The sequence below is a fragment of the Acanthaster planci genome, linkage group LG16 (assembly GCF_054643075.1).
Source record: "Acanthaster planci isolate LZ-2023a linkage group LG16, COTS_SCS, whole genome shotgun sequence".
Taxonomy (NCBI): Eukaryota; Metazoa; Echinodermata; class Asteroidea; order Valvatida; family Acanthasteridae; genus Acanthaster; species Acanthaster planci.
This window is the reverse complement of record NC_141792.1, coordinates 10,031,587-10,058,686: the sequence shown is the minus strand read 5'-3', so window position 1 is coordinate 10,058,686 and position 27,100 is coordinate 10,031,587. Positions and strand designations below refer to the sequence as shown.

Genomic DNA, 27,100 nt, shown 5'->3' with positions numbered 1-27,100 from the left:
TCAACTTCGAGGAAGAGTTGCTTCAGCTTAGTTTGTGTCTGACTACTCCCAGCACTTTTTGAGCCTTCTTGGCTCCCAGGTAAGGATGTGAATTAACAGTTGCCAATTCTTGTCCACAAAAGGTGTAGATGTTACGTTTTGAGGTTCTGGACGAGGTGGACATTGTGACACGCTTCTGTGGATTCAAGTGCTTAAGCCATGTGTCTTGCCAGTTTTCAAGCTCTTTCATCTTGAAGTATGTTTGTGTCTTCAGCTGATTTGATGGGTGTATACAGAAAGCAATCGTCTTTCGATGTGATTTTCCCCGGTAATTCGTTTATCTAAACTTGAAACAGTCATGGATCAAGAACTGTCCCCTGTGGTGCCCCTGAAATTACCCTAACTGAAGATGAAGTTGTGCCATTTTCCACTTCCTGTTGAGTTCGACCCATCAGAAAGCTCTCGATCCATGTAGCCAGTGACCCTCTCACTCCATAATATTTGAGTTTGTGGATTTTGAGGGACTTTGTCGGACGCTTTTGTGAAGTCTAATAGCAACATCGTGTGTTTGGTTCTCATCTGGAGCTTTAGTGAGGTCATGGATTGGGAAAATGAACTGAGTTTCTGTTGACCTTTTAGCTCGAAAGCCATGTTGACAGTCAGTCAGAATGTGATGTTTATCAAAATGATTCATAATATGACTGTGCAATATTTATGTGCTCAAGAAGCTTGGAGGTGACTGGGGTCAACGAAACTGGTCGGTAGTTCGCTGCTTCTTATATATTTTATATATTTTCCTAAATAACGGACTTTGAGACTTCTGGCGTCCAACTCGGTGTATTTCATTCACAAAAACATCCAGCCCGTGGGCCTATTTTGCATAGATACGGACGGCTGCATTGAGAGCTGAGCACATAGTTTTATGCATATTTTGAGGGTGTTTTGGGCGAAGGGCGAATAAACAAAACTCGTGCGTGGGGTTGTGAAACCCCTAAAAATTCTGTGACGCCGCGCCCCTCCGACGAAGGCGCCCTCCTCCTCGAGGCGCGTCGGACGGCACGCCGGAGAGTCCCTGAGCGGCTAGGGACGAGTCCGTTGGGACCGAAGTATACCGTCCCCCAATTTTTGGTCTTCGTCGAGATGATGGCTAATCTGATTGGACGAAACTTAATGACGTAACCCGGACAGACCTGACTTAATAAAATTCGCCTGGACTCCTGACTTATATACAACAATTAACAAGCGGCTGGTTCATTCACCAACACGCTCAACCAATACACCAGTAGAGGGCGCTATTGACGGGGAGACTGCGTGATTATACGTGACCGGGCTTCGCCCAGAGCATGCTAGCTATGCGCGCCTAACGTCTGCCTCTGTTACTGGGCAGAGCGTCATCTATAACTTTGCACCTTGCCTCGTGACTAGCGCCCTCTGTCACTTCACAATTGAAAGGAAAAAAGTGAGCTTATGGCTATAATCTTAATTTCCAAAGGGAAGCGGTGGCCCAACTTCTCCCAGAGAGTAGGCGAAGCTATTTCTGTCCGATTTTGCACTGTTGTCTTTGGGTGCGTATTTATAATGTAGCCGCGAGTAACATTTGTTAGTGATTTTTTTAAGCAGGGTAGAGGGCGCTAGATAAAATATAGTGAAGAACTGAAGAGGGCGCCTTAAACTCAGAGTTGCATTGTCGCACAGGGTTTATTCTTCACTATTAGCCGAAGCTTGAAGTTGTAAATTTCATTTTCCAGTTCTTAATTTAAACGTCATCATGCCGGACCATTTAGGAAATGACATGCGAAAGGTGAAGAATGAAGAGGAAAAGGAAGATAAGCCAATTCAAGGTATTTTTGCCATGTTTATAGGATTCATTTGTTTGTTTTCTCAATCATCATGCATCAAGCATTGAAAGCAAGTCAATTTTGCTGAGTAACGTAACAAAAATGGCAACATGAAGTTCTGAACTTCTCATGGCATGATTTATAATTTATATTAAAGGAGAGGGTATGGTCAAATGCTGTAGGATTTAGAAGCTAGGCAACCAATCTATGTGGAAGTTGATTCTTGAACGAAAGTTCATTATGTCCAAGGCCTAATACTATAGTAATAGAGGGATCCCAATACGACGCTTTTAGCGTCGATCTGCACACTTCCGTGTTTGAAAACGAGGCTGTATGTGTCAGCTGCAATTCTTAATACAATCAGACAATTGAAAGTAAGGAGTCAAGACACAAAATACATTAAGGTATGTTAAATTCAGACTTTTCAGGCTGCAAATTTTTGTGGAAGAGTCTTTCAGGATGACTCGACACGTAAAATCAAAAGAAAAAATAACGACAATTGACCGCGAACTAACATACCTGCGATGGCCGTGTATCTTGTGCAGTGGGCGTGGTTTAAACTGAAGTGGTATCACATTTACGAACTAGATACTGCATGTACTGTATGGACTCCGTGGGCGCGCGACGAAGTTCAACACAGAGAGCCTTGGTTTCGATGCAGATATGCGCAGACGGCACTAATGTGAAATCCCTCAGTTCCAATACTACAGAAATGACAAACATCATCGCTCATCATGCTCACCAGCTCACGGGGATTGTTAATTTGGGGATCCCGTTCCAATAAGAGGAGGGAGACGCACATTTTAATTTTTGGATTCCGCTAGGTAGATGATCATGACATCATGCTCAATAACTGTAGGCAGGTAGGGTTGATGTTGCAAAAAGAGGGCAGGATTTTGAGTTTTGAGGGAAAGTATGACGGGAAACTGGGGGTGTTTTAACACATGACATATAGTGGAGTCAAATTTCCATGGCTGGTTTATCAGTAAGAAAGTCACATTCACAATTTACAATTTGAAATTTCCCCCAAACAGGGTCAGGGCAGTTCAGACAGCATTGCCTTTGGTTTTTCGGGGGAATGACCAGTTTTGCACCGACTAAAATGAGAAAACTTGGGGGGACCTCAAATTCTCAATCCCCGTGTTCACATTGGCACTAGACCTTGCCTTGTGTTGACACTCTGGTCCTTGCCCAAATCCATGAGACTCGTCTCAGGTTAGGAATTCCATATCAATTATTTTCTCTTACAGGGTTTATTAGCCGTCCGAAAGTGGATATCAAAGCATTTACATGTAGCCTACCGGGACCCCTAGAACTCTAGGGTCTGTCGTCCGCCACACTCACATGGCAGAACAAGAATTTCTGAGTTCTGGGGGTACCGTATGAAACATTTATAGAGAAAATACTTCAATTTTCTCTCACCAGTCTCATAATACTGGGGTACTTCCAGAAGTGTAAGGTTCATACAAACCTAGCAGATAGCCATGTACCAACTCCCATAAACACATTTTGGCGGTTTTGATTGTGCCAATTTACTCTTTCATCACAGCTATTTGTGCAACCCAATTTCACACATGCCTTTTTGGTGAAGTTAGATGTCAGATGGGGAGGTTTATTCACCTTATATCCTCATTAAAATGGTGAAAGTCATGAGCATTTTACCCATCCAAACTACAGAAATTCAGCAGCATGTACTCTCAGTAACTTTCAGCTGTTTGATAGCTTGACCAATCGCAGCACAGCTCCTATCTTTTCCTTTTGTTTTCCTGTCACCCACAAATGAGACCCGCACTGTGATCAGTCTAATTTGCTTCCATTCCAGTGACCAATCATAGCTCAGCTTTCATTTGGATGAGGTCAGGAAAACAAATGGAAAAAGATACGAGCTCTGTATGGAACTCTTTCCTTAACCCCTTCGCGACGGATGACGGTAAAAGCCGCCGTAAAAATTGAGATCCTCAGCCCGCTTTTCAGCTATTACTCTCGGCCCACGCTCGAGTGAACACGGTGAAAGAAGGCAAACCCTGGCTGTTGTGTATATGGTGATTGGCCTTTGTGTGTAGCCCAAAAATGAAAAGACTGAATGTGCATCATAATCACCAACTCCACAATAGTCACCACTTTGAAAACAGGCAACAGGAATATGGAAGCGTGAGTAGAGCCGCATGCCACCGAACAATACCTTTTCACTGTGTAATTCAAAGTGTGCAGAGCACGCAGGGCCACAAACCGAGAATTTGGGGTTTGGCAGGTGGCCTTCATAGCCAAGTGAGGCTGGAATTCTGGGAGTTGGCTTTCAGAAAAAGTTCCCGTCGTCAAGGGGTTAATCTGCAAAATTCTAAATGTTTTTAAATTAGTGCTTTCTTATGGCTAATGAACAGCTGCAGGGAAAAATGTGATGTCCGCATATGGAACTTATTTAGTGTCAATTCATGATTACATGTACTTTCTTTACTTTTGGCCTCGTCATGATTGTTTCAGTGTCTGTTAATCACACTCAAAATTTCTTTTTTATTCTCCCATGCCACAGCGTTGGACGAAGGAGATATTGCACTTCTGAAGACATATGTAAGTGGCACTTGAGGCTCGAAGGCATCTGTGCTGATCCAATCTCTGACAATCCAGCACTAAGAAAGCAGATATTGGACTATGGACCCGTTTCTGATATTTGGGAGGGGGGTATGTGGCCTAGTGGTCAGGGTTTGTAGCTTCTGATCATAGGGTCAGGGGTTCGAATCCAGCTGGTGGCAGCATGTTGTGATCCTGGGCAAGTCACTTTACCCCCGTGTGCCTCTCTGCACCCAGGAGTAAATGGGTACCTGTGAGGGCAGGCACGGTTGTTTAGCCGTTTGCGCTAAAATGGCAGCACCGGGCTGGTATCCTCCCCAGGGAGCTCAAATGGTTTCAGAAATGTTCAGATGATGTGAGCCCAGTGTCCAAGGATAATGACAATTAGCGCCTCGGAATAGTTTTCTCGATAGATGGCACTTTACAAGTATGTGTTATTATTATTCATAGTTTTGCTTTTGCGCCAGCATGGCAACTGAACATGCCCAGTGCTCGTTTTGGGGACTTATAAATTTTACCGGAACAAATCTTCAGTGGTTCCATGTTTACTAGCTGTTGTGACGATTCCTTAGACATCAGGGAATTATTGATCACCCCAAGGGCACACTTGCTTGGAACCTTTCTGAATGGCCCAAACGAGGGCCATCCAGCCCCATGCCAAGTAATACAGCTTCTTCACTGTACTCTCCGTAATCATGCCAAATCTGCTGAAGCTCACAGTTGACTTGGAGGGTGTTGAGTCGATTGCCCCATTTTGTTCCCAACAGGGGGCAGGACCATACACGTCCCTCATCAAAACGGTCGAGGAGGACATCCAGAATGCGATGAAGAAAGTCAATGAACTCACAGGTACCGTGCCTATGCCTTCTTCATTTCAGAGTTTGGACAAATGAAGGAAATCTTTTTGGAGTTGCTTTCCCCGGTTTCTTTCAAATCTCATGGACATGTACGATACCTGAAAGGAAAATCTTGATCTTTCATGTCTTTATTAACATATTTCAAGTGCTGATCTGCCGCGTTTTCAACCAGAGTGAAGTTTTTGACGGCATCCTTAAGTTTGCGCAGTAACTTTAGTTCGTTAGCATAACTTTTCTCATAGAGTTCACCGCAATATCAGATTTGAATCATTTAAGTCTTGTTGAATTTTGTGGTGAAAATGGGGTCAGGAGATGAAAGACAGAGGTCACAGGTTTTTCATTTTGCCGTTAAAGGCTTGTAATTTTTGTCCTCACAACCTGGAAATGCATATGGAACTGACAGACCTCTGTGGAAGCAAGACACACTCTCAAATGATTTTCCATCCGCTTTTCGTATCACCCCGTCAATATGTTGCACAGTTTTCATTCTGTTGAGTCGTTAGCCAGTATTGTATGTTTCTGTCAACTCAGGTATCAAAGAATCGGACACGGGTCTAGCCAATCCAGCGCTGTGGGACCTCCAGGCAGACAAGCAGACCCTGCAGAGTGAACAGCCGCTGCAGGTAAGGGAATGAACTTGGTGGATCACCTAGAGAGATTTGGGACCGAGCAACAACCCCGGAAATCGGTGAAACCAAGGATTCCTCCAAGTGCACCCACGCAAGCCCTACGCAAAGCTTAAAAGCCTTAGGGAACCCACAGAGAGAAGAGATTGAGGCATTGTCCCGTTTTTAATAAAGTGGGGAGGAAAACCCTAGATCCCTATTGCGGGTAATATCCGCCGAGTCCAGTGGGCCCGGGTGGGATTCGAAGCAGGGTCACAGATGTACATGTAGAAGGTGGGAAAAGTACTGCTGTGCCAATCTGACTCCCCCGACAGTCACAGATTCAACTGCAAGCTGCTGGTTTCCATAGGGATGTGTATCAAGTATGATTGCTGGTAATGGGCCTACAGACCAGTGACGTCACAGTTGTTTATGCATGCACCCCCTTTGGAGCCAGTGGGAGTCTGTGGTCCGCTTAATTGCACCATAGGAAGCACAAGCCTTAACAAAGTGTGACGTCATCAGTACCGAGGTCAGACGGAATTCGGAAATGGCCGTAGATCTATCCCCGATCACTCTCGAATTTGAAGTGTTAGGAGTGATGCATCTGTCATCTCAACAGGTGGCGCGGTGCACCAAAATCATCAACGCCGACAGCGAAGACGCCAAGTACATCATCAACGTCAAACAGTTTGCCAAGTTTGTGGTGGATCTCCATGACAACGTGGCACCCACCGATATTGAGGAGGGCATGAGAGTTGGGTACGTTGGCTCCAGAAAACCTTTGTATGCGCACTCACATCCTTAAAGGTTCAAGAGACTAATTGCTTCTCTCCCATTTTGATCATCAGGGTTGACAGAAATAAATATCAGATTCACATCCCTCTACCTCCGAAGATCGACCCGACGGTGACAATGATGCAGGTAAAGAACTCAGGCATTGTTTAATCTCTCAGGCTGTGTGGGTCCTTGTCTTCGTCAATTGCTTTCTGTCCTCACAGGCATTGATTTGTGGGTTAAGTTCATCTTAGTTTATTAACCCAGTGGCTAAATGCTCGGAAAAAATGGAGGTCATTATGCGTATGTTTCCGACAGCAGCAGAGTGTGAAGTGGGGATACAGTCATAAAAATTGATAGTTTTCAGAAGTTGGGGCAAAAATTATCCATTGCTTTCTCCCCCCCAATATCTGAAGCTCAAGGTAGGAATTTGTAAGAACTGGAGCCATTGTGGTTTGTAAGTTCCGTCAGCTTGAGGATCCAAAACAGCAGGAATCTCGACTTTCTCTCTGGTAAACAAGCATTGAGTAGCCATCAATTTGTGCTTTAATAGTATCCTACAATCGGAATTTTCTTCTGAATTTTCAACTGAGTTCGGTGAAATACACCTGTCACTTTTGTTTGTGTGCGTGTGTGTCCAATGCGACGTAGGTCGAGGAAAAGCCGGACGTGACGTATTCCGACATCGGAGGCTGTAAAGAGCAGATTGAGAAGCTGAGGGAGGTTGTGGAGACACCTCTCCTACATGTAAGACTTGCCTGTGGTCATTTCATTGTGTTAGACGTTGAATTTAGTTTATACTGAAAGACAGAACAGCCCCTCAAAATAGCCTCGTGAAGCCGTAGGCCTTCCTAATGAAAAAGGCTGTTGACAGAAGCACGGTGAAGGAGAAACGAAACTCCCTGAAGGTTTGCAATGTTGTGAAGCTGTTTTTAGAAAAACCAATCAAATCAGCAGGACCCAGGTACATTTTCTAATCACGAAAACGGAAATCAATGACTTTGAATGCAAGGAAGGTATCAGATCTCCTATGTGTTTTAGGTTTTTTCCTTGGGTTTCTAGAGGTTAAATCACAAAACCCTTGCTGACGGGTGTACGATGGATGAAATCGCAGCCATTTGAGAAAGGTTTCATGCCTTATTAGCTAATAAAGGCCAAGAACAGTTACTGTTCATGTACATGTATTTATCTGATTGCTGGTATAACCCCTCGGCTGCATATTTTTGCAGATTTCTCTCCATTTCTCAATCTCACCCTCCGGTTTGAATTTTCTTTCCTTTCTTCAGCCGGAGAAGTTCGTGAACCTGGGCATTGAGCCCCCCAAGGGTGTCCTGCTCTATGGCCCTCCAGGCACCGGCAAGACCCTGTGCGCCAGGGCGGTGGCCAACCGGACGGACGCCTGCTTCATCAGGGTCATTGGATCGGAGCTTGTCCAGAAATACGTCGGGGAGGTGAGCAGTCTGATTCACAGCAGCGACCACTTCATCCTTAACCGGCCTTCAATGCCCTCGGAGTGAAGTTGCTCCCAAGCTACCTGTACCGTGTTATTAATTTAATGGTTCTAACCAAACTCAACAGTAAAGGCGATTCACAATAGTGCGCCACCAAGAGTTTGCAACATGTTGGCCAATCACAATGCGCAGAATTTGTCAACCCGTTCCAAACTTCCAAACGCACATTGGGTCGACAAATTTCGCGCCTTGTGATTGGCCAACGCGTTGCAAACTCTTGGTGGCGCACTATTGTGAAATGGCCGTATTCAGCTATAATCTTTGTAAATCTGACGACATTTTGGGATGGTTTAGTGCTTACCCGTTTATGGAAGGAAGCCAACTGTGCTGTTTTACTTAGTTGACAATCAGAAAGGTGAACCCACACGGTATTGAACGAAAAAGTTGTTGTGAGACAGTGATCAGTAATGTATACCATTCTTTTACATGCCATTTATGCATTGCTTTAAGATCAGGCATTGGTACCTGGCGTACAAGTAAATATGAAGGTATCCCCAAGCTCACATTAACCCTTTAGTCGCAATTATATCGACTGCCCATAATTTGTACAGTTACATATCACTTGCCCAACATTTGATGACGCCTATGATGTCATCTATTACAGGGAGCCAGGATGGTGCGTGAGCTCTTCGAGATGGCCCGCACCAAAAAGGCCTGCCTCATCTTCTTCGACGAGATTGACGCCATCGGAGGTAAGACAGTATTACCCCAAGCGACTTTTTGTTCTCGAGCAAGATGCGTGACCGTGGTTTTTTGTTTACCGGTCTGCTTATGCCAGTAGTGGGACGAGCAGAATTGGTGATTTCATAAGGGTCGTATTGAGTGATGCTAATGGAGCTGATCCTGTTCAGTAAATCCTGTTAGCAAATTTAGCCTGTACCTTTAACCCACTTCGTTAACCCCTTCACGGCGGGATTATTTTGACCGCGACTGCTGGGCTGTAGTACGCCCTGAATGGAGGGCTCTGTCCATCAGCAGGCCCCATTGAACCAGCAGCTGCATGGTGAATAGACTGTATGTGCGGTGTGCACTAATCCTCACACAACGGCGCGGTAGTTGCAGTCCTCCGTAGCGAAGGGGTTAACGCTAGTAGACGGCAACAGCGCGGCTTTGTGTGAAGATTAGTGCATACCACACATACATTCCATTCATCATGCACCTGCGGTTTCCATGCAGGCCTGCTGCTGGACAAGGCTTTGCATACTAGGCATACCGCAGCCCAGCAGTCGCGGTCAAAAGAATCCCGGCGTGAAGGGGTTACCGTCCCTATCCCTAAGCCTCCCCGTACCCCTCACGTTCAATTCCCAGTCATTTCCATTGAATTATTTATTAAACACTAATTCTTCAATTTAGTGGCTTTTTTTTTAAGGGCAGATCGGGGTTGGGCAATTAAGACCGCCCTTTACTCCGTTCAGTAATTGCCCTAAGACTTGGCCCTCTTTCAGTGTCGGTGTCGGAGGGGGTTCTGAGATACTTCTCCCCATCCTTCTGGTTATTTTCGTCTCTCTCCCCCTCCTCTCTCAGGTGCCCGGTTCGACGACGGGGCCGGGGGTGACAACGAGGTCCAGCGCACCATGCTGGAGCTGATCAACCAGCTGGACGGCTTTGACCCCCGGGGCAACATCAAGGTGCTGATGGCCACCAACCGGCCCGACACCCTAGACCCGGCCCTGGTCCGGCCGGGCCGGCTGGACCGCAAGGTGGAGTTCGGGCTTCCAGACTTGGAGGTGATTTTTTTACATTTTGTATACTCATTAGCTGACACTTGATGGCAAAAATCCAAGACACAGAGAGAAATAACTTGTACGGGCTCACCCTCCTATCTTCAAGAAATATCAAAAAGCTGTTGAAAAGGTCACCAAACTAAGATTTGAGTTGCTTTTCCTGTTCCTAATTAAAAAAACTTTAATTTTTGTAAAATTTTGATTACTATTGCGTCATTGTGTCGTTTTAGCCATTATTTGATCATTTTCATGGCCAGACTTCCAAACACTTGAAATTGTCTCTCTTTTCCAGGGGCGGACCCACATTTTCAAGATCCACGCCCGCTCCATGAGCGTGGAGAGAGACATCCGCTACGAGCTGCTAGCAAGACTCTGCCCCAACTGCACAGGTAGGGGATGTGGCTTCATGGCATTGATCAATCTGCTCTAGAGTCAGTTCACTCACACCGGCGACTCAGAATTGGATAAATTTGGTCACAGAATAGCATCCGAAATGTACCTTTGGCTTCAACAAGTAATTTTACACAGAGGCATTGATTATTTCATTACTTCAGTTGATTTGGTTTGCATGCCACTTCCCAGAATCATGCGCAACAGGAAAAAGATAGAGCACAATATGCTACCGCAAGCCTTTTACAACCCGAGCTTCGTATTCCTTTGAATTCAAAAGGGGTTTCACTTACCATAAACAAAATAATATCAAACTTACAATTTGTGTGTTTTTTTTTTATTTCTTCAAAACTTCTCCAGTGAACACTACCGTAAAGTTTGATTCCACAGAAATTTAGAAAAGACACACCTAGCAGTGATTAGTATGGTTCAAGTCGTTAAAAACACTGTGCCTCAAAAGATTTCGTCCTCTGAAAGGAAAATCCTGAAAAGGCTCTACTTTTATTGCGATATCTTTCACGGATTTGTTCGTATCTTGTGTTTTGTTGCAGGCGCTGAAATCCGCAGCGTCTGCACGGAGGCCGGCATGTTTGCCATCCGGGCCCGGAGAAAGGTGGCCTCGGAGAAGGACTTCCGGGAAGCCATCAACAAGGTCATCAAGGCCTACGCCAAGTTTAGTTCCACACCACGCTACATGACGTACAACTAGGCTAGTGTGCTCCTCCCAAGAAGATAACGTTTTTCAATGTTTTTTTATTTTTAATTTGAGTTACTGTGTGTGAAGTTTCAGTGGTCGTTGCTTTCCAGTTTGCTTATTTGACACCACAAAACAATGTTGCTCAAGTTGGCGTCAGTTCACTCAAACTCACATTTGAAATAATGCACTCATAATCACAGCTGCTTTCGGTGAATAATTTGGCTGATAAAAAAAAAAACAATTAGCAGGTAGGTTTCCAGCCATTATTACGGATGTTATAACTTATTCTCACTTCTCAGACAATTCTTGGCCATTTAACTTTGAAGGATTTTTCTCTGATTTCTTCAGCCCCACGTGACTGGTCCTTAGCCACGTTTTCTCTGTGGCGTGGAATAGTATCAAATTCTTTTGCATTTTTCCCCAAGACATATTTAAAAAGTGAACACTTCATTGTCACTCTTAACTGTTGGTAATAAACCAGAGTTCATGTATGCCCAAATGCACATTGTCTTCCTTGTGGTTGTAAAAGGAATGAAAGATTTCCTTCAGAAAGTCTCCTGCTGATCATCGCCCGGGTTTACAATCAGAGGAACAGTTTGTGTTCGTCATCAGCGACTCGAGCCAGGTTCGGCTCTTGAAGAGCTCTTTCCTGTTCAACCGGAAGTTCCTGTGTTCCTCTATTTTTGAACGTCGAAATTCCTTGTACTGGCGAAAGAAAATTCAGAGTAAGAAATACTACTTCCTTCATGGGAACTGTGGGTATTGTTTTCTTCAGATGTTCAGTTAATTACATCCCATTCTCAAGACAGTAGACTCGTTGCAGAGTGGTTGGATAGTTTTCTTTTTTATACCTACAGTGGAACGTCGCTATACCAAGCACTACTATACCACACATTCGGCTGTACCGAACATTGTCCTTGGCTCCCACTATTTTGTGCACAAAACCTACCGAACATTATGCAGTTGCAAATCAACCGAGATTCGCCACAGCATGCATCAGAGATCGATCCTGAGCGGTAGCTTCATGACTGTCAGGCTAAACTAATCGTCAATTTTGTACCTCAAGATTTAATGAAAAACAAAAACAATCAACAGATACATTCCTAGAAACTTTGAACATGAATGCAACAGCAAAACATCACAAAAACAGCGAATCATAGTATCACAAGAGGGTGCACTTCAGTTAGACAAGAGAGGGTGCCATTCAACATGGCAACGAAACGTTCGGTAGTTAATTTCGCTATACCGAACCACCGCTGTACCAAACATTTAGCGTGGACCCCGTTGTGTTGGTTACAGCGGCGTTCCACTGTATTATCAATTTATAAAACTATAGTAGTTTTAAGAAAACCTCATTAAATACACTCTTACTTGTACAAAAGGTAAATAGCAGCATTATGTTCACAAGGAGGCAAAATTCTTGCAAAAATTTTTTCAGTGCACAGTATTTCTATGCTGAATTTTAATCCAATATATATGTTACTGGTTACGGAGAAGAAATCAGGTTTTGATCAAACACATTTCTAGTACTGGACTGGCATGGATGAAATAAATTTTTCAATTTGACGCTTTGCCGCAGACAAGACAAAAAAAAAACCAGAAACAGGTTCCTTTGGAACAAGGTCTTCTCTGCATTACTGTCAACTATGGCCTGTCGCCTGATGTCATCCTGCGATTTATATCGTCAATGACCGGTGGCAGGTCCTTCACGCTGTCCACGACGTAATGCGAGCCGCACTCCGCAAGGATGTCGTAGGCGCGCTGCAGGCGCCGCTCGTACTCTGCTCCGTCCATCTCGGCCAGTTGCTTCTCGCTGGCAGCCATGTAGTTCCCCTACGAGCCGGGGGAAGGCGATATTTTACAAATTAAGACCTAACTAGTTTGCGCATGACCAACAGAGGGCGCTATTCTCGTGACACTCCTGGCAGCACTCTTCGATTTTTCCCGGCATCACTCTGTTAGCTTACGGTTCAAGATGAGTGCTCCATAATTGTCTCAGCAAACAGAGTCCGAAGTGTGTACAAAGAAGTGAAAATGTTTGCTGTGTTTGTAAATATCTAAAGAACCTCTCTGTTTGATCACATCAATACACCCTTTTGGGGTGTTTGTTTCAAGCAGATCCGGATCACGATCAGTGATCTTGCTCTAGTTCACTGACACTAGAACCCACCTAATGGACAGCATGAACCAGCTTTGGGATCACTGATCACAATCCGGAGCTGTGTGAAACAAACAGGCCCTCTGAGAATTTTACAAACTGATAAGTTGTCTGCCTATTGACACCTCAATTCCAAGATCCAAAGAACAGCATTATTTTTCTCCAGACCTGCATGCATGAAAATTGGAACAAATGTTTCCATCCTCCCCAGTTTTTGAAAGCCTTTTATGGACCTACCGTTTTGGCTACACCCACTGTCCAGCATCCTGCGGCCAGCCCTTCTCGTATCCCATCCACTGTGTCATCCACCTGTGAATAAATCACCCCGGACAGCTCACTTTTCTGATATTTTTTGCTTGATTTCCAATTTTGTCAAGATGAGATATGATAAATTCATTCCTTTTCTTTGCACCAGACAACAATCACTTTTTATGTTGCATGCCTTTAATTTCCTTTTGTTAGCAATGTTCAATGAGCTGGTCCCATTCAGGCAGGAACAAGATCCTCGAAGCAGAAAAATCAGGACAAAAATTTCTTTGTACCTTTATGATAGCCTCGATGGGATGCACATTCATGTTGATGGCATTCAGCCACACCATGTGGGGGCAAGGCCGTGCTTGGGGGACCAGGTCAGCTGTCGCGATGAAATCTGGGGTAAATCCGTTGCTTGCTGCAATTTCTTTCAGATTGGCCATGATGGGTGAGGTAAAACCCGTACAGGAGCCTATCTTCAGACCACGGTCAACCCGAAGATGACTGACTGTCTCCACAACTCCTGTAAAAAAAAAAAAAGTCAGGGTTAAGTTCCATATGTAATCCCTGGGCTTCAAATGTCCTCTGTCACCAGTTGGCCAATGTTTACAAATCTTGCAATGTAATTCCAACCAATTAGAGAGACAAAAGTTGGACCACCCAGCTGAAACTGTCTCTACTCTTTAAAATTTGTCCACTGTAACTCTGAATGCGATGCACGAATTCCACAGCAAAATCTTCCATCGTTTTCGCATTTCCTTCCAAAACTGTGGTATGACTCCGAGCACTGAGTTTGCACCTTCTATCATCTGGGAGTGCTCCTTCAGAACTTCACACTGCAGAGGAACAAAGTTCTGGTACATCCTTTCGATGTCCTCCTCTGTGGGCGGTTTGCCATGTGACTCCACCCACCGACGGCGGACTGAGGATAACTCTAGAACCTTCTGGATGTGGACCTGTCAAAGAAGAACCGTAAATCAAAGCTGCCAAAGAGGAACTATATGTGACTGCTTAATAGCATTAAGTCATATCTTCACATTAAAAAGTATTAGATTTACGGGAACCGATGCAGAAAGCTTCATCGCCATCTTTTTGTTGACGGGGAAGGAGGGGTTAACAGTAACACTGTGAAAATGGGAGTGTCCAGTCTGTTGAAGGAAGGGGACCCGTTGTGGGAAGACGAACAGTGACCAGCAGGAGGAGGAGTGTCTGTACTGGGGCAAGGTAGGGGACATGGCTTGGCTGGTTAGATCCCCAGAGGTTTTTCACGTGACGTAACATGACGGGCAAAGGCATGTCCATGGAGGCGCATGCATTTTGGAATCCGTGTATTTCAATTGGCAATCTCATGTCAGCCAGAATGTTGAGCAACTTCGAAATTGAATACTGACCATCAAAAACCATATGATTGAAAATCCTCCATGATCCAAATTTTTTGGCAACTGGATTACAGATTTATCCACTGAGCTCCGTCCACTATGGACGGAGGAATTCACTCAAACAAATAAACCTCTCCAGGGTTATACCATGTGCAGCAATATGTATTTTTGGCAAATGCCAGGCAGACGGCTGTGCGATAAAGGACATGACTGATAAAGCATCAGGGAAGGGCGGGGCCTCGTGGATCCACCAACTGACCCACCCGTTTGTGGGTGCCCATGGGACCCCTGGCCTCCTCGTCCGTAATTGATACCCCTTCCCTCTTGAAGATCTCTACAAACGTCAGGGCAGGAGCAAAGACGCCACAGTCCACGACAGTGCCGGCCCAGTCAAAGATGATGGCCTTGATCTTGCCTGCGTAGCGCCGTGAATGGCGGTAAGGCATACGTGAATTGCTCCAAGGGACTGAAACGGAAATACTTAAATAAATATGCCTTCCACTGAAATATATAATTCTGTACCATGTTTTGCATCACAAGTGAATAATTAAAAAATGCTCTTTATGTCCTACTGTACAAAGTAAAATGCTAGACAAGTGTATGAAAAAAACGAACAAACAACCCAACAAACAAACAAACAATTTCAGGATGTAGGCCTACACATAAAAAAAATCTATTGCCAACCAACAAAAATATAAAGTGAAATTGCAATTGTGAATTCCCAGTCTCAGAGATGGTGTCTCTCTCAAGTTCTGCTTTCTTCTCAAGTTTTCATTTGCTTTTCACGCTTTACAAACGACTTGCTCCATACTAAGTTGGGTGCAGGCAGAAACTAACAAAATGTTTTCAACCAGTCGAGTGGCATCCTCATAAACATAACACAAAACTTTTAAAGCTAGTCAGTGCCTACACACAATAGCAGACGGTGAAATACAAACTGTTTTTCAAATTCTCAAGAAATGCTTATCTTCAAAGGTCTGGCAACTACCTGAAGCCATATTCACCGCTGAAAACTCTTGATTATGCTCAAAGCAGACCACCGCCCCCTCTCAATCAATTAACTTAGCACCCACATGACAGTACACGTGTACGCGTGTAGGCCTACCTGTCGATTACTTGTCGGTACCCTTGATCTGTCTGTATCCTCTTTGAATTTCCATATTCATACCATTTTGCCAGTAAATTCTAACAGCGTTGTTACTTTTTTATATTGAATTCAATAGTTAACCCCTCAATATCTATTTGATTCATCAAAAACGACATTTTCATCAAAACATTTCATTGAAAAGATCTGCTTCTAAAGTTTTGATCGAGCCCATTTAAGGTCAGTTGAGGTCAGACTTTAGACGGCCATCTTGATTTCTATTTGTTTTTGTACGTGGATTGCTGAAAAACGCAAGGAAAGAGCCAGTTTGAGTAACAATTGTATCCAACTTGGGCAGCCTATTTGCACAGATGAGTAATGCACCTTATGTTCTGGATGCTGGGTGGGTATTTCGGAGCGTTTCTGAACTCTTTGTGGCTTATAACAACCAATGAATTTTGTTCGTTCATGTTGCTCAAACCAGTCGAATTGTCAATTTACAAAGTCGCCCCACATGTGCCAGGGCGTATTTTCCTTGAACAAGTCGCCCCAACCGAACTCGCTTGCTGTCAAAAATCCTCTCGAGTCATAAAAATGAAATATCTTGCGATGAAATGAAGAGTTCCGTGTAAAATAATAAAGGTTATTATTCATGTTGTGGTAATGAATTTTTCCAGCTGCGTTGGCCCGTCCTAGTTTTCCAGGACATGCACACATGCAGGAAGAAAAGAAAAAATTCAAAATGAGTCGAGTGCATTGCATCATATCAGTGGGACATCAACCCAGTGTGTGGTGCATGGCCACAATTTATGATGTCCATGTGTTTATTCATCAAGCCCCTCAGTCGCTTAGTAAATGTGGTTCATTGTGTTATGCATGCATTTAGGCTATAGTATAGGCGCTATGATCAGCATGACTTGACTTGTGAACTTCCCCTTATACTACTCGTTTTTAGGTCTGGAATGTCTCAAGAGTCTAGAAAAAGCCAGCCAGATTTGTCACTTGGTGGTAAGGAAAAGAAACGATTCACCGTTAGTCTTATTCAGTAAAAGGAAAATAGGGAAAAAATGTTGCATCCTGACTCCACTTTTCTCATCATATATCATCTCAGTAAGAGTCAGTCATTACAGAAACGCTGGAAAGACACATATTCTGGAAAGAGAAACAGTTACTGATGTTGTTGGGAAATACTTAGAAAATTCTCTTCACTTCCCATAGACTTTGTACACAACTGCTCAAGCGGAGTCAGGCTGCAACATTTTTTCCCGAAAATAGAGCTAGACTAGGCCTACCTGGGTTGAACTAGTGCAATTGAATTGAGATTATGTTTTGTACATACAAAGCTTTTGTGAGTAATTTCATTACATTTGGCAATTGAAAGCTCTGTATGTTTGGCTAGCGATACGCCTAGTGACTTTTAAATGTGGTTTGATCCAGACCTTTCTTGGGTATCCTTTTGTTTCTCCCTCAGACTTTGGTCTTTTAAGTTCGAATATCAAGGTTAGAAGCAAGATGAACTTCTACAAGGATGGTGCTGAAAACGACTTGGGGGAGAACTCAGCCTACTTCCCACAATCCACCATGTTTCCATCTCACAGATCGGAAAAAGATGTCAGTATATATTTATTATAAAAGCCCAAATCCAGCAATTCCAATATAATTTTCATATATCATTAACAGACTCTTAGTGCATTATTGGTAAAAGTCTACTCATGTGTGCCACGAAATGTTGAACCCAACTCTGTCACAGGTGCTTTTAAGGATACTCTTGCATCTGTGAATATTTAACAGCCATTGATGGGCGGAACCTGCTGACCCTTTTTAAAACCTAGCAAGATCCAACAGTTTGAATAGAATTTTTTTTTTATCATTCCAATCTGCGGAGTCCAAAAAACTGTGTCGGAGGATTACATTCACATTAAAACAACTGAATTAAAGATCATTTGAGCTTACCTTAACAAAAAAAGCTGGAAAGTGATGGTTTTCCTCCATCTAATTCTTGTTATTGCATTTGTAGGAAAGTCAAGGTGTTTTGTTTTTTAATCTTCCAGATAATCAAAACAGTTTCTCATCGTTCAAATACTAACTGTTGATGTCTGTTTTCTTTCCCCACTTGACACAGAATTTTTTCCCACTTCCAAAGTTGAAATGCCTAGACCGTTCACATGACAAGATAAGGCCTTTGAGTATGCGTTCTAGGATTTCTCAGTTGTGTTCAGAATTTTCCAATGTTTTTTGTGTGTCTCACTGTTCCAGCTTTTGACATCGCAGTCGCAATCTCTATCACAGTACGGCATTTACGGAAACCAAGGTAAGCGTATATTTGTAAGCTCCTGGAAAATAAAATGAGACTTACTTTCATGATCTACTCATGACAAGATCATTCATTCAAAATGCTGTGAAAGAATTGTGCAGCCTTGAATTTCTTTTTCCTCTTGGCTTCTTGGCTGTGCCAGTAAAACCCTTGCTATTGAATCACACCCCCCTTTATCTGGAATGGAATGTCCTCAGGTTACGGTCTTCAGCAGCAACAGCAGCCGTCGGGCCCGCCCAGGGGCATGCCCAACCCCCAGCAGCAGCAACCGCAGCAGCAGCTGCCGTTCCCCAGCCGCAGCATGTCGGGCCACCACGGCAGCATAGGAGGCCAGATCACCCCCACCCCGCCCTCTCCCAGCAGGTATCGGTCACGTCGTCAGTCGGCCATTCTGCTGTCACTTGCAGTCCATTTTCATCTGGCCTTTTCTTCAGTAACAGAAAAGATCTTCAATCTGTGACGATGAAGTGGCAATTGATTTTTGTTTGACGATTGACCATTTCCGCCACTATAATCTCACACTGAAATTTCACGGAGCTGTTTTAAGAAATTCTGCTGAACAGATGTACATGCTAGGCATAGACTAGCTGGATACAAGCTACGGGAAGTCTGCGTAGAAGGGTTGTTTATTGTTCATTTTCACAAACATTTTTGCAACGAGCACAGGAAAAGTTGCTGTGCAGACTGTGAGCATGTTTCACAGACGTTAGCGGTTGGAAAATGGGTGAATCCGATAATGTGATTTATATGCCTGCTTACTGCGGGGCAGAATATCCGTCCAGCTGTGTTGGCGCAGGATGCAGATAACACCTGCAGATTTCTGGGCTCCTGCTTCAGTAACGTTTTTTAAAAAAATCTCTATTGCCTACCTCCCAGGGGAATGCTTCCCGTGGGCCCACGGGTCAGCCAGGTCCAGACCAGTACCAACCAGCCGTCCATGAGCGCCCCGAGCAGGGTGGGGACGTTAGGCTCGGGCATGCCCAGTCCCAACAGCCGGACATCGCCCAGCCTTCTGGCTATGCAGCAGAAACAGCAACAGCAAAGGATGCTTGGAGGGTGAGTGCTGGCCTCTTGACCTTTTTTCAAGTAAAATTGATCTGAGAGGTCCAACAGTGGTGCTGTTGAGTTAGTACGTAATTTAGCCCTCTTTCATATATTTTGTAAGAAAAACACTCGGTTTCAAGCATTTTAAAGAAACATTAAGAATGCCTTTCGACATATTTCACTTTTGTCAAATGACCCAATTTTGTCCAAATGAATAGCGTGCTCAATATTTTTAACAGTTTCTAAGAAATTATTTCACAAAACACTGTACAACTTTGTAGGTCCGTAATGAAGGATATTTCGGAGACATTTCTCCTGTCAACAATCCATTTGGGAACTGACTAAGACTTTTAAAAGTGAGCTTGTCTTAAGCGCCGAACAAGCAGCAAGGTGTATAAATTTGGGGAATAACAGTCTGTATACTCACCTGGTGGAACCTTGGTCGCCTGCTGGTCGTAGAGCACGCAGTGAGCAGCAAGATATTTGTTGCGGTGCATAAATCGTTGTGTGCCTGGAAGGACGTAAGCGTTTGTGTCCTTTTGCCGGGAAGCAGGATCAATGAAAAAAAAAATTTGTCCCGGCAGAAGGACGTATGCATGCAGCTGTTTTATTTTAATGAAATATACAGATTTGTTTGCAAAATGTTTAAAAAGAAAATTCCCAAGTTGTTTAATAAGTTGTTCAAAGGTTGGTTGGTGTACAGCCCGTGTTGATTTTGTAGTAAATTTTATCCGTTTTTACTAAATAAAGAGAGTGTGATTCTTCCGCCCTTTTGCCGGGAACATTTTCTCTGCTGTGATGTGATGCTTCCAGACAAAAGGGCGTAAGCGCGCATGCGACCTCTTGCCGGGCACATGTTGAAACGTTGTCATGGTTATATCTCTGTGTTGATTGGTGCGAAAAGGTCAACGCAAAGTGCAATCGGAGCATTTGGCATGACGAGACAGCAGAGCTACGGTGGACCGCAGAACGCATTACTTGGCAACTTCACGCCCCAGTCACTTGCCGCATCTTTCAATTCAGGTAGGTGTTCAGTACTCGTGGTGCTAGAAGGCCACCTCGGTTGTTAACCCCCAGCAAATATTCTTCCCTACCCTTGACGTAGTCTTTCTGATCAGTTGCTGACGTGATGCTTCCATTTGTTATCGGGGGAGGCCGGGGCGTCACCAGGTTTTGGGTCCAGAGGGAGAAAAGTGGGATTTTTTTCTGACAAGTTTTGTCCAACTTTGTTCTTTGTTCCCTTCCCCCTAAATGTGGCATTTTCGATCTTAAAAATTGGCAACATGTGTCTGGGGATGGGGGATGTTTCTGCCCCCCACCCCCCACCCCCCACCCCCCACCAGATGCATCATTTTCAGGATGGCTTTGTGACATTGTGTAACATAATTAATTAGCCAACCAACAAACCGTCGAAACCATGACCTGTTCCGCTGCATTTCTTCTCAAAGTAAACGAGAGTTCACCGTCATTGGACATGGCCGAGTTTCCAGTTCTGGCCAACAGAGGGCGCCAGCAGCCTCCCCCTCAACAGCATGATAACAACAGCCTCAGTCTCTTCCCACCAAACCCTATGGCAGGAAGGCCAGCGTATGGTAAGTTTGAGGCAGATCACTCTCTCATCAAAGGCCCGCTTGACCTGCACGCCATCAGAGACAGTTGGCGATTGTCTGTGAAATTGTCTGTGACACTTCTTCTTGTCTGCAATAGTCTGTGATGTATTCAGACTTCCCGTTATACGTACAATTTACAGTGCATCTTTCGAAGTCTGAGATGCTGTCACAGTGGAGCTTTCTGCCATTTTATTATTTTTATTGTGTGGTTTGAAGTGATTCAACAGTGACATTTTCTCCGAGATATCAAGAACCTTGAAATAAAGCTTTCCTTGCATCAAAGTGGTCTTGTTTCATGTCACTTAAAGTCTAACTCCACATCCTGTTCCAATATCAAGAAATTTCAAATTGTCACATTCTTGACTTGAAAGCCATTTGGTTGAGTCTGTCACAATTAAAGAACACCTCTGAGGAAAACAATTTTTTTTCTGATTTTATCCATTCAAATAAATATGGAAGCATCCAAATCGAATGCAACGTCATTTGTCTTCAGTGGCTACATGCGTTATTTGGCATTTACAGAGTTTATCCACAATGACCACAGGGTGAGGGCTCCCCTTGTTTTCTCTGTTTTCTCCAAATGATGCAATCTAAATTCAGAATTCGCATCTTGGCATGAACAGAAAAAAGCCCTTTTAAGTTTGTTATAGTTGAGCTCTGAAGACAAATGACACTGCATTTGATTTAAATGCTTCCATATTTATTTGAACAGATAAAATCAGAGAAAACATGTTTTCCTTAGAGTTGCTTTTTAACATGAGTCATTAGCGAGAATGCCTGCCCCTTATTTGATCAGATGGTGGGATAATGCCAGACGTCCACCTCATCTGATCTCTTTTATTTTCAGTGGGCATGGTCAACAAGCAGGCAGATCCAGTACCAGAGTTCACCATGCAAAGCGAGGACTTCCCTGCATTGCCGGGCTCCAACATCATCAGCAAGTCCTCCTCAGGTGAGCCAGGGCCAGTCCTCAGTCATGCCCTGTCCTTTACTCTTCAGTCCCCTGGTCCAAATCACGAGCCACTCCGTTTGTCATTGGACTTGCGCATCTGCAGTAATACGGTTCGACATATGTACTGGAAATGAGTCGTAAATCATGTGCACTTGTGTGTCTGAACAAGTCTCAAGAGTCTTATGATGTGGCTGTTATTATTTTAAAGGGAGAGGGGGCCGCAGTTGTGGAAAAAGTTACGACAATTTTCTGTCAGTTCATGCAGCAAGCTCTACCATGGGGAAAAGGTTAACATGACAATTGAATTTAAAGCTCATGTTTTGACCTGATTAAATTTTGTTCAGTATTCACTGAAAGTATACCCCTGTCATGAGATGTTCCATCGTCGTTGATGTCGTGGGCTAAGTTTGCGTGTGACTGAGTTTTCTGACCTTTCTCATTTTTGCAACTTTTTCCCACTGCGCCAATTTGTTGGCACGTGGTACTTTATTTTGCTGCAGAGCAAAACAGCACAGGCGTGGTGAAAGAGAGCCCCAGGTACCCTGGGGACAAGACGGCCAACAACAACAGCAACAACGACAATCAGCAGAAACGCGGCATCCAGATCCATCCGGATGGTAAGGGAGACGTGGGGTGAATGTGATCTGTGCATAAGCGATTGAGGGCGCTGTGCCGCTCCATCGCTCAAAATACAAGAGCAGAGGAGAGCAGAGTTTCTGTATGTTCACTACATGTACTGTGAAGTACCCCAGTTTTGTCATTGAGTACTCCTACTAGTACTCCACATGTTTTCACAGTTACTTCACACATACCGTAGTGTCACCGAAAGCCACCAGTTATTCATATGAAACCGTAACTAAGACATGACATTGTCCTGTCAATGTTCACTCAAAATAGTCACAAAAGCAAAGGTTACATTTATTAGATAACTAGAAAATAAAATCATGAAAAGCTTGGAAGAGATTTGACTTTGACACTGTAGTCCATAGAGCCTGTTATGAATGCAATTTTCTGTACAATTCCTTCCAGGCAAGATCACGCACATCCCGCCCGGCATCGTGACGGATCCTTTCGGCATCGTGGGCTTGCTGACCTTCATCCGGGCGGCCGAGACGGACCCAAACCTGGTCCAGCTAGCGTTGGGCAGCGACCTGACCACGCTGGGGCTCAACCTCAACTCACCCGAGTAAGGCCACGTCCGAAATTACCCGGCTACGGCTTGAACTTATGCCTGAGTCTACGACAGCGGCTGCGGCTACTTCCTATAGAATCGTGTGTAATTTCAAGCCACAGCCAAGTTGTTCAGCCACAACCTAAACAGTCTTGTTAAATCACACCCTGTACGTTTGAGAGCACTTCATGCGTATTTATTTTTTTGAGGAAGAGGGGTGCACAAATACTTGTAAAACCTATTTGCAGCCATGTTGTGTTGGATTTGTGACATCTCCGCATCATTTCTTCAGAATCATGTGCAGTTTGGCGAAGTTAGGCCCTTGGTTTCTCTGATATTTGTTACTTTTGTCCTCGGTTTCAGGAACCTGTATGGCACGTTCCAGTCGCCGTGGGCGGAGTCACCCAGCAGGCCCCAAGATATCGACTTCCACGTTCCCCAGGAGTACATCACCAACATGCACATCAGAGATAAGGTAAAGAGAAAAACGTTCCTCTAGTTTGTATGAGGGGATTCGGGATCTTTTATCCAAATGGGTTTTTTTTGCCTTCTGTATAATTTTGATTAGATCTGAGTATCACCAGTGATACTTGACTGTTGCTTTGAAATTCCTGATCATGTTTAAAAATGTTGTTCTCATCCTACCAACTTAAAAATCATAGGTGATCAAAGGATACCTTTGAAAAACAGATGTCAAAGCACCTTTTTCTTGTTTATTTATTAACCGCTTCCTGCCGGGGACTCCGGAATCGGAGACGTATGGTTTATATGCGTGGCCGGGGTCTCCGAACTCAAGACAAAGGGAACAGGGCCCTGTAACAAAAGACCGTACTCCGAACAAAAGACCAGGCTGCTGGCATTACTGAGATTTTTCACTCTCAAAAGTGGTGATAATCCAGCCTTGTTTTGAAACCGTATACCACGGTTTGAGGCATTTAGAGCGAGCGGATTACCACCGGGGACAAAAGCTCTCCACCACCGCAGCGATGAGCCACACAGCACCGCTGCACGCTAATCTGGCCCCTATTGAAAAGAGGTCAGCAGTGCACAGTGCCGGTTTCGGGAACAAAAGAATCTTACATAACACCGCACAATCTGAGCTCTTTATCCAAGGCTGCAGGCCTGGCTGAAATATTCAGGAGTCAATGAATTTTACCTGTCAGGTTTAGAGTAGTGCCCAAAGAGTCGTTCATTTTGGTATGAATGGCCATTAAATGAAATGATGAATTTTTGAAGAATTTTGAAAACGGAAAATCTTGAAAAGGACCCGGCATCTTGTCTTGCTCAAAAAAATCCGCCCGGCAGCAAGTGGTTGACCTCGCTTTCAAATTCAATATCCCTGGCCCCATGAATAAAGTCTCTCGAGTCTTCTGTCCTATCCGGCATGGTTTGTGTTGAATTCTTGTACTGTCCTCAGCTGGCTCCCATCAAGTTGAGCAGATACGGGGAGGATCTCTTGTTCTATTTGTACTACACGCACGGTGGGGATGTGTTACAACTGGCGGCAGCCGCTGAATTGTAAGTCAACTCAAACGGCCGAAGCTTAACCCATCTCGATTCAATTCCGCCTGTCCCATACCCACCTCTTCAAACTCAATCAGCGTAACACCTAGAACAGCAACTCAGCTGACTAAGCTAATGCAGCTACAGTAAAATCTCGATAGCTCAGTCGGTTCACTCGAAACTCTGCTTAACTCGAAGAATAATTAATTTCAGCCAAAAGAATGGGCTTTTACATGTAATTCTATTCCAATCCCGATGTTTCAGTCCAACCTGATAAAATGCAGTCCAGCCTTACGTAGTAATAAATGTCCAACCCAACCCAACCCAACCCATCCAAAGCAACCCAATTCAACCCAATCCAACCCAACCCAACCCAACCGAATCAAATCCAACCCAACTCAACTCAGCTCAGCCCAAAGCAGCTGGACCCCACCCAACTCAGACTTTAGACAGTGGCCGATCCTCTAAACCCAACAGCATTCACTCTCCAAGTCCACTTCTCTTCCCCCCCCCTCCTTGGGAATCCCTCTTCACAGATACAACCGAGACTGGCGATACCACAAGGAGGAGAGGGTGTGGATCACGAGAGGCCCCATGATGGAGCCCCAGGTCAAGACCAGCCTGTACGAGCGGGGCCTGTACTACTACTTTGACCACCAGCGCTGGTGCAAAGTGGCCAAGGAGTTCCACCTGGACTACGACAAGCTGGAAGAGCGCCCTCACCTGCCCGCCTCCTTCCATCACAACGTGTCCACGAATCCCGTCATGGCGCACTGACGCGATGCGGCAAGATCTGCGTCGGGCCGGGGGAACTTTTTACGGCGGCTAGCACGCGTTCTGGGACTCGTTTACGTTTTTTTTTTAATATTTCTTTTTTCTTTTCATCAGAGGTTTGGACTTTTCCCGAGATTCTCGTCTCCATAGAAATTCTCAGGAATAGCAACAATGCAACTTTCTAAAAGAAAGAAGGGACAGAAAGGAAGCAAAACTCTACAGAAAGGTTGTGAGAATTGGCATTCCGTAAATCTTCAACAAAGAGAATTTTCCACAATGTTATTCCCATCAGAACTCGTTCTTTCGTTGTAACAGTTAAAAGCCGCCATCTTGCTTAAACTTATCTCCTTGTTGTCCACAATGCTCATGCAATTAAAAGAAAAAATCCACTTATTCTGAACTGGACACGAGCCGTGAGGAAATCACTGAGGCGATGGACATGGAGAACCTACTTTATGTTTGAAACTCAGCAATGGGAGTTTTCCTTTTTTACACATTAAGAAAATCAGCTAACCAGAGATTTAGATACAAGATTGCAGTTCTTGTTTACCCACAATCCTTTGTCCACTTCAAGATTTTGTGCTAACTGATCGGCCAGTACCGACAGTATGTTGTTCAGGCAGGTTTGTGTGAAAGAGAAACAGGCCTAGGACCATATTCAGACCCAGATACCACACCTCACACATTGCACAAGGGCACCATTATAACCGGTACCCCGCAGGCCTTTTAAGTTACACCAGAGAGCAAGTTCTTTCTGGAACTGCGTGGTGGACCATAGTCTGACTCACTCTGATAGGCGATACTCCAGACTGGTGGTTAGAATAGCATTGCCAACTATCTGGAACAGGCCTGCATGTGATAAGTCGGTGTTCTAGTTACCAGCAGCCACGCACATGAAAATGTGTAGTGGGAACCAGGATCACTGGTTACTGTGACTATGATTGACCACAGAGCGACTCAGAAGTTGGCTGTCAAATTATACCAAAAATATCTCAAATTTACCCCTAGTAGTCCAATAGCTCTGGACTGAACGTGCTCCAACTTGCACATTGTCTAAACCTATCACTCCAGCTGGTACTGCAGGTCATAACCAGTCAGGAGGTAAAAAGTATCCCCAAACACCCCGCTCCCCACGACTTCTTTTCTAAACATTCTGCTGTCTTCAGTTTTAGCTCTACTAATGTGCGGAAGGAGTTTTCCAGGAGAGTTTACCCTAGTTTTTTCCTTCCATCCATAAAAAAAATATCAAGTTGAGCTTACAGACCGAAGGTTGTAGCAGTTTTTTCGTTGGATCGTCGCGTAAGCAGTTGGAAAAAGCTATAACATGCCCTTATTTCCCACCTCCTTTTGTATTTACAATTCAGGATAGGAAAAAAGACATAGGCCTTAAAATAATGTTTTCCAGTATCATCTTGCATTTTTTCAGTATCGCCTCGTATTTTTGGCAATTAACATTTCTCAAGATTGGGACATGATTTGTACATGTATTGGAAGAGTCTACTTATCGGCTTAGTATGCCAAATATTTTGGCTTTTCCTCAGTCACGTTGTGCTGCTGTAGAAAGATGTACAAATAAAATCTCCATACAGTAAAACTTTATGTGCGAGTATGGCGGGTTTTGTATACCACTGTCGTGCTTGTATTTCCCCTGTTCGCACAATAGCTGCCAAAAATGAGATTTTTCCCAGATTGTCTACTTGTGTCATTGATTGTATGTACTGTCCTGTCGTGACTGTATTGCTCTGTCTTGAGAAAAATAGAAATATGAGGGTCCAAACTGGATTCAGTGTCCACAAGAAGCCTGTGAAATCAGAGTGGTTTAGTCGGAAGACGACAATGAAACATTTATGTCTGGATTTCGAGAATTATGCCCCGAGTCATCCCCATTTCTAGTTTTCGGAAGAGCGCCACCG

At 44.2% G+C, this 27,100-nt stretch overlaps 3 protein-coding genes across 3 annotated transcripts; 2 read left to right on the top strand and 1 right to left on the bottom strand.

The window, feature by feature from the left end:
- The first annotated feature begins 1,638 nt into the window (after window positions 1–1,638).
- On the top strand, window positions 1,639–11,445 carry psmc2 (proteasome 26S subunit, ATPase 2). The gene is made up of 12 exons (XM_022241267.2): window positions 1,639–1,820; window positions 4,348–4,385; window positions 5,153–5,234; window positions 5,774–5,865; window positions 6,470–6,609; window positions 6,699–6,771; window positions 7,276–7,371; window positions 7,911–8,075; window positions 8,740–8,827; window positions 9,660–9,862; window positions 10,152–10,248; window positions 10,801–11,445. The coding sequence occupies exons 1-12, from the start codon at window positions 1,748–1,750 to the stop codon at window positions 10,956–10,958; spliced, it is 1,305 nt and encodes a 434-aa protein (XP_022096959.1). The 5' UTR covers window positions 1,639–1,747; the 3' UTR covers window positions 10,959–11,445.
- LOC110982676 (uncharacterized) lies at window positions 10,571–15,850 on the bottom strand. The gene is made up of 6 exons (XM_022241268.2): window positions 15,724–15,850; window positions 14,999–15,201; window positions 14,156–14,312; window positions 13,647–13,879; window positions 13,342–13,413; window positions 10,571–12,779 (listed from the first exon to the last, which is right to left on the bottom strand). Exons 1-6 carry the CDS (start codon window positions 15,731–15,733, stop codon window positions 12,591–12,593), a joined length of 864 nt encoding a protein of 287 aa, XP_022096960.2. The 5' UTR covers window positions 15,734–15,850; the 3' UTR covers window positions 10,571–12,590.
- A 219-nt stretch (window positions 15,851–16,069) lies between these two features.
- On the top strand, window positions 16,070–26,786 carry cnot2 (CCR4-NOT transcription complex subunit 2). The gene is made up of 14 exons (XM_022241210.2): window positions 16,070–16,222; window positions 16,775–16,827; window positions 17,291–17,430; window positions 18,076–18,130; window positions 18,331–18,496; window positions 19,010–19,189; window positions 20,082–20,200; window positions 20,626–20,769; window positions 21,635–21,739; window positions 22,240–22,356; window positions 22,769–22,925; window positions 23,274–23,385; window positions 24,328–24,428; window positions 24,950–26,786. The coding sequence occupies exons 1-14, from the start codon at window positions 16,191–16,193 to the stop codon at window positions 25,188–25,190; spliced, it is 1,722 nt and encodes a 573-aa protein (XP_022096902.1). The 5' UTR covers window positions 16,070–16,190; the 3' UTR covers window positions 25,191–26,786.
- Window positions 26,787–27,100: the final 314 nt, after the last annotated feature.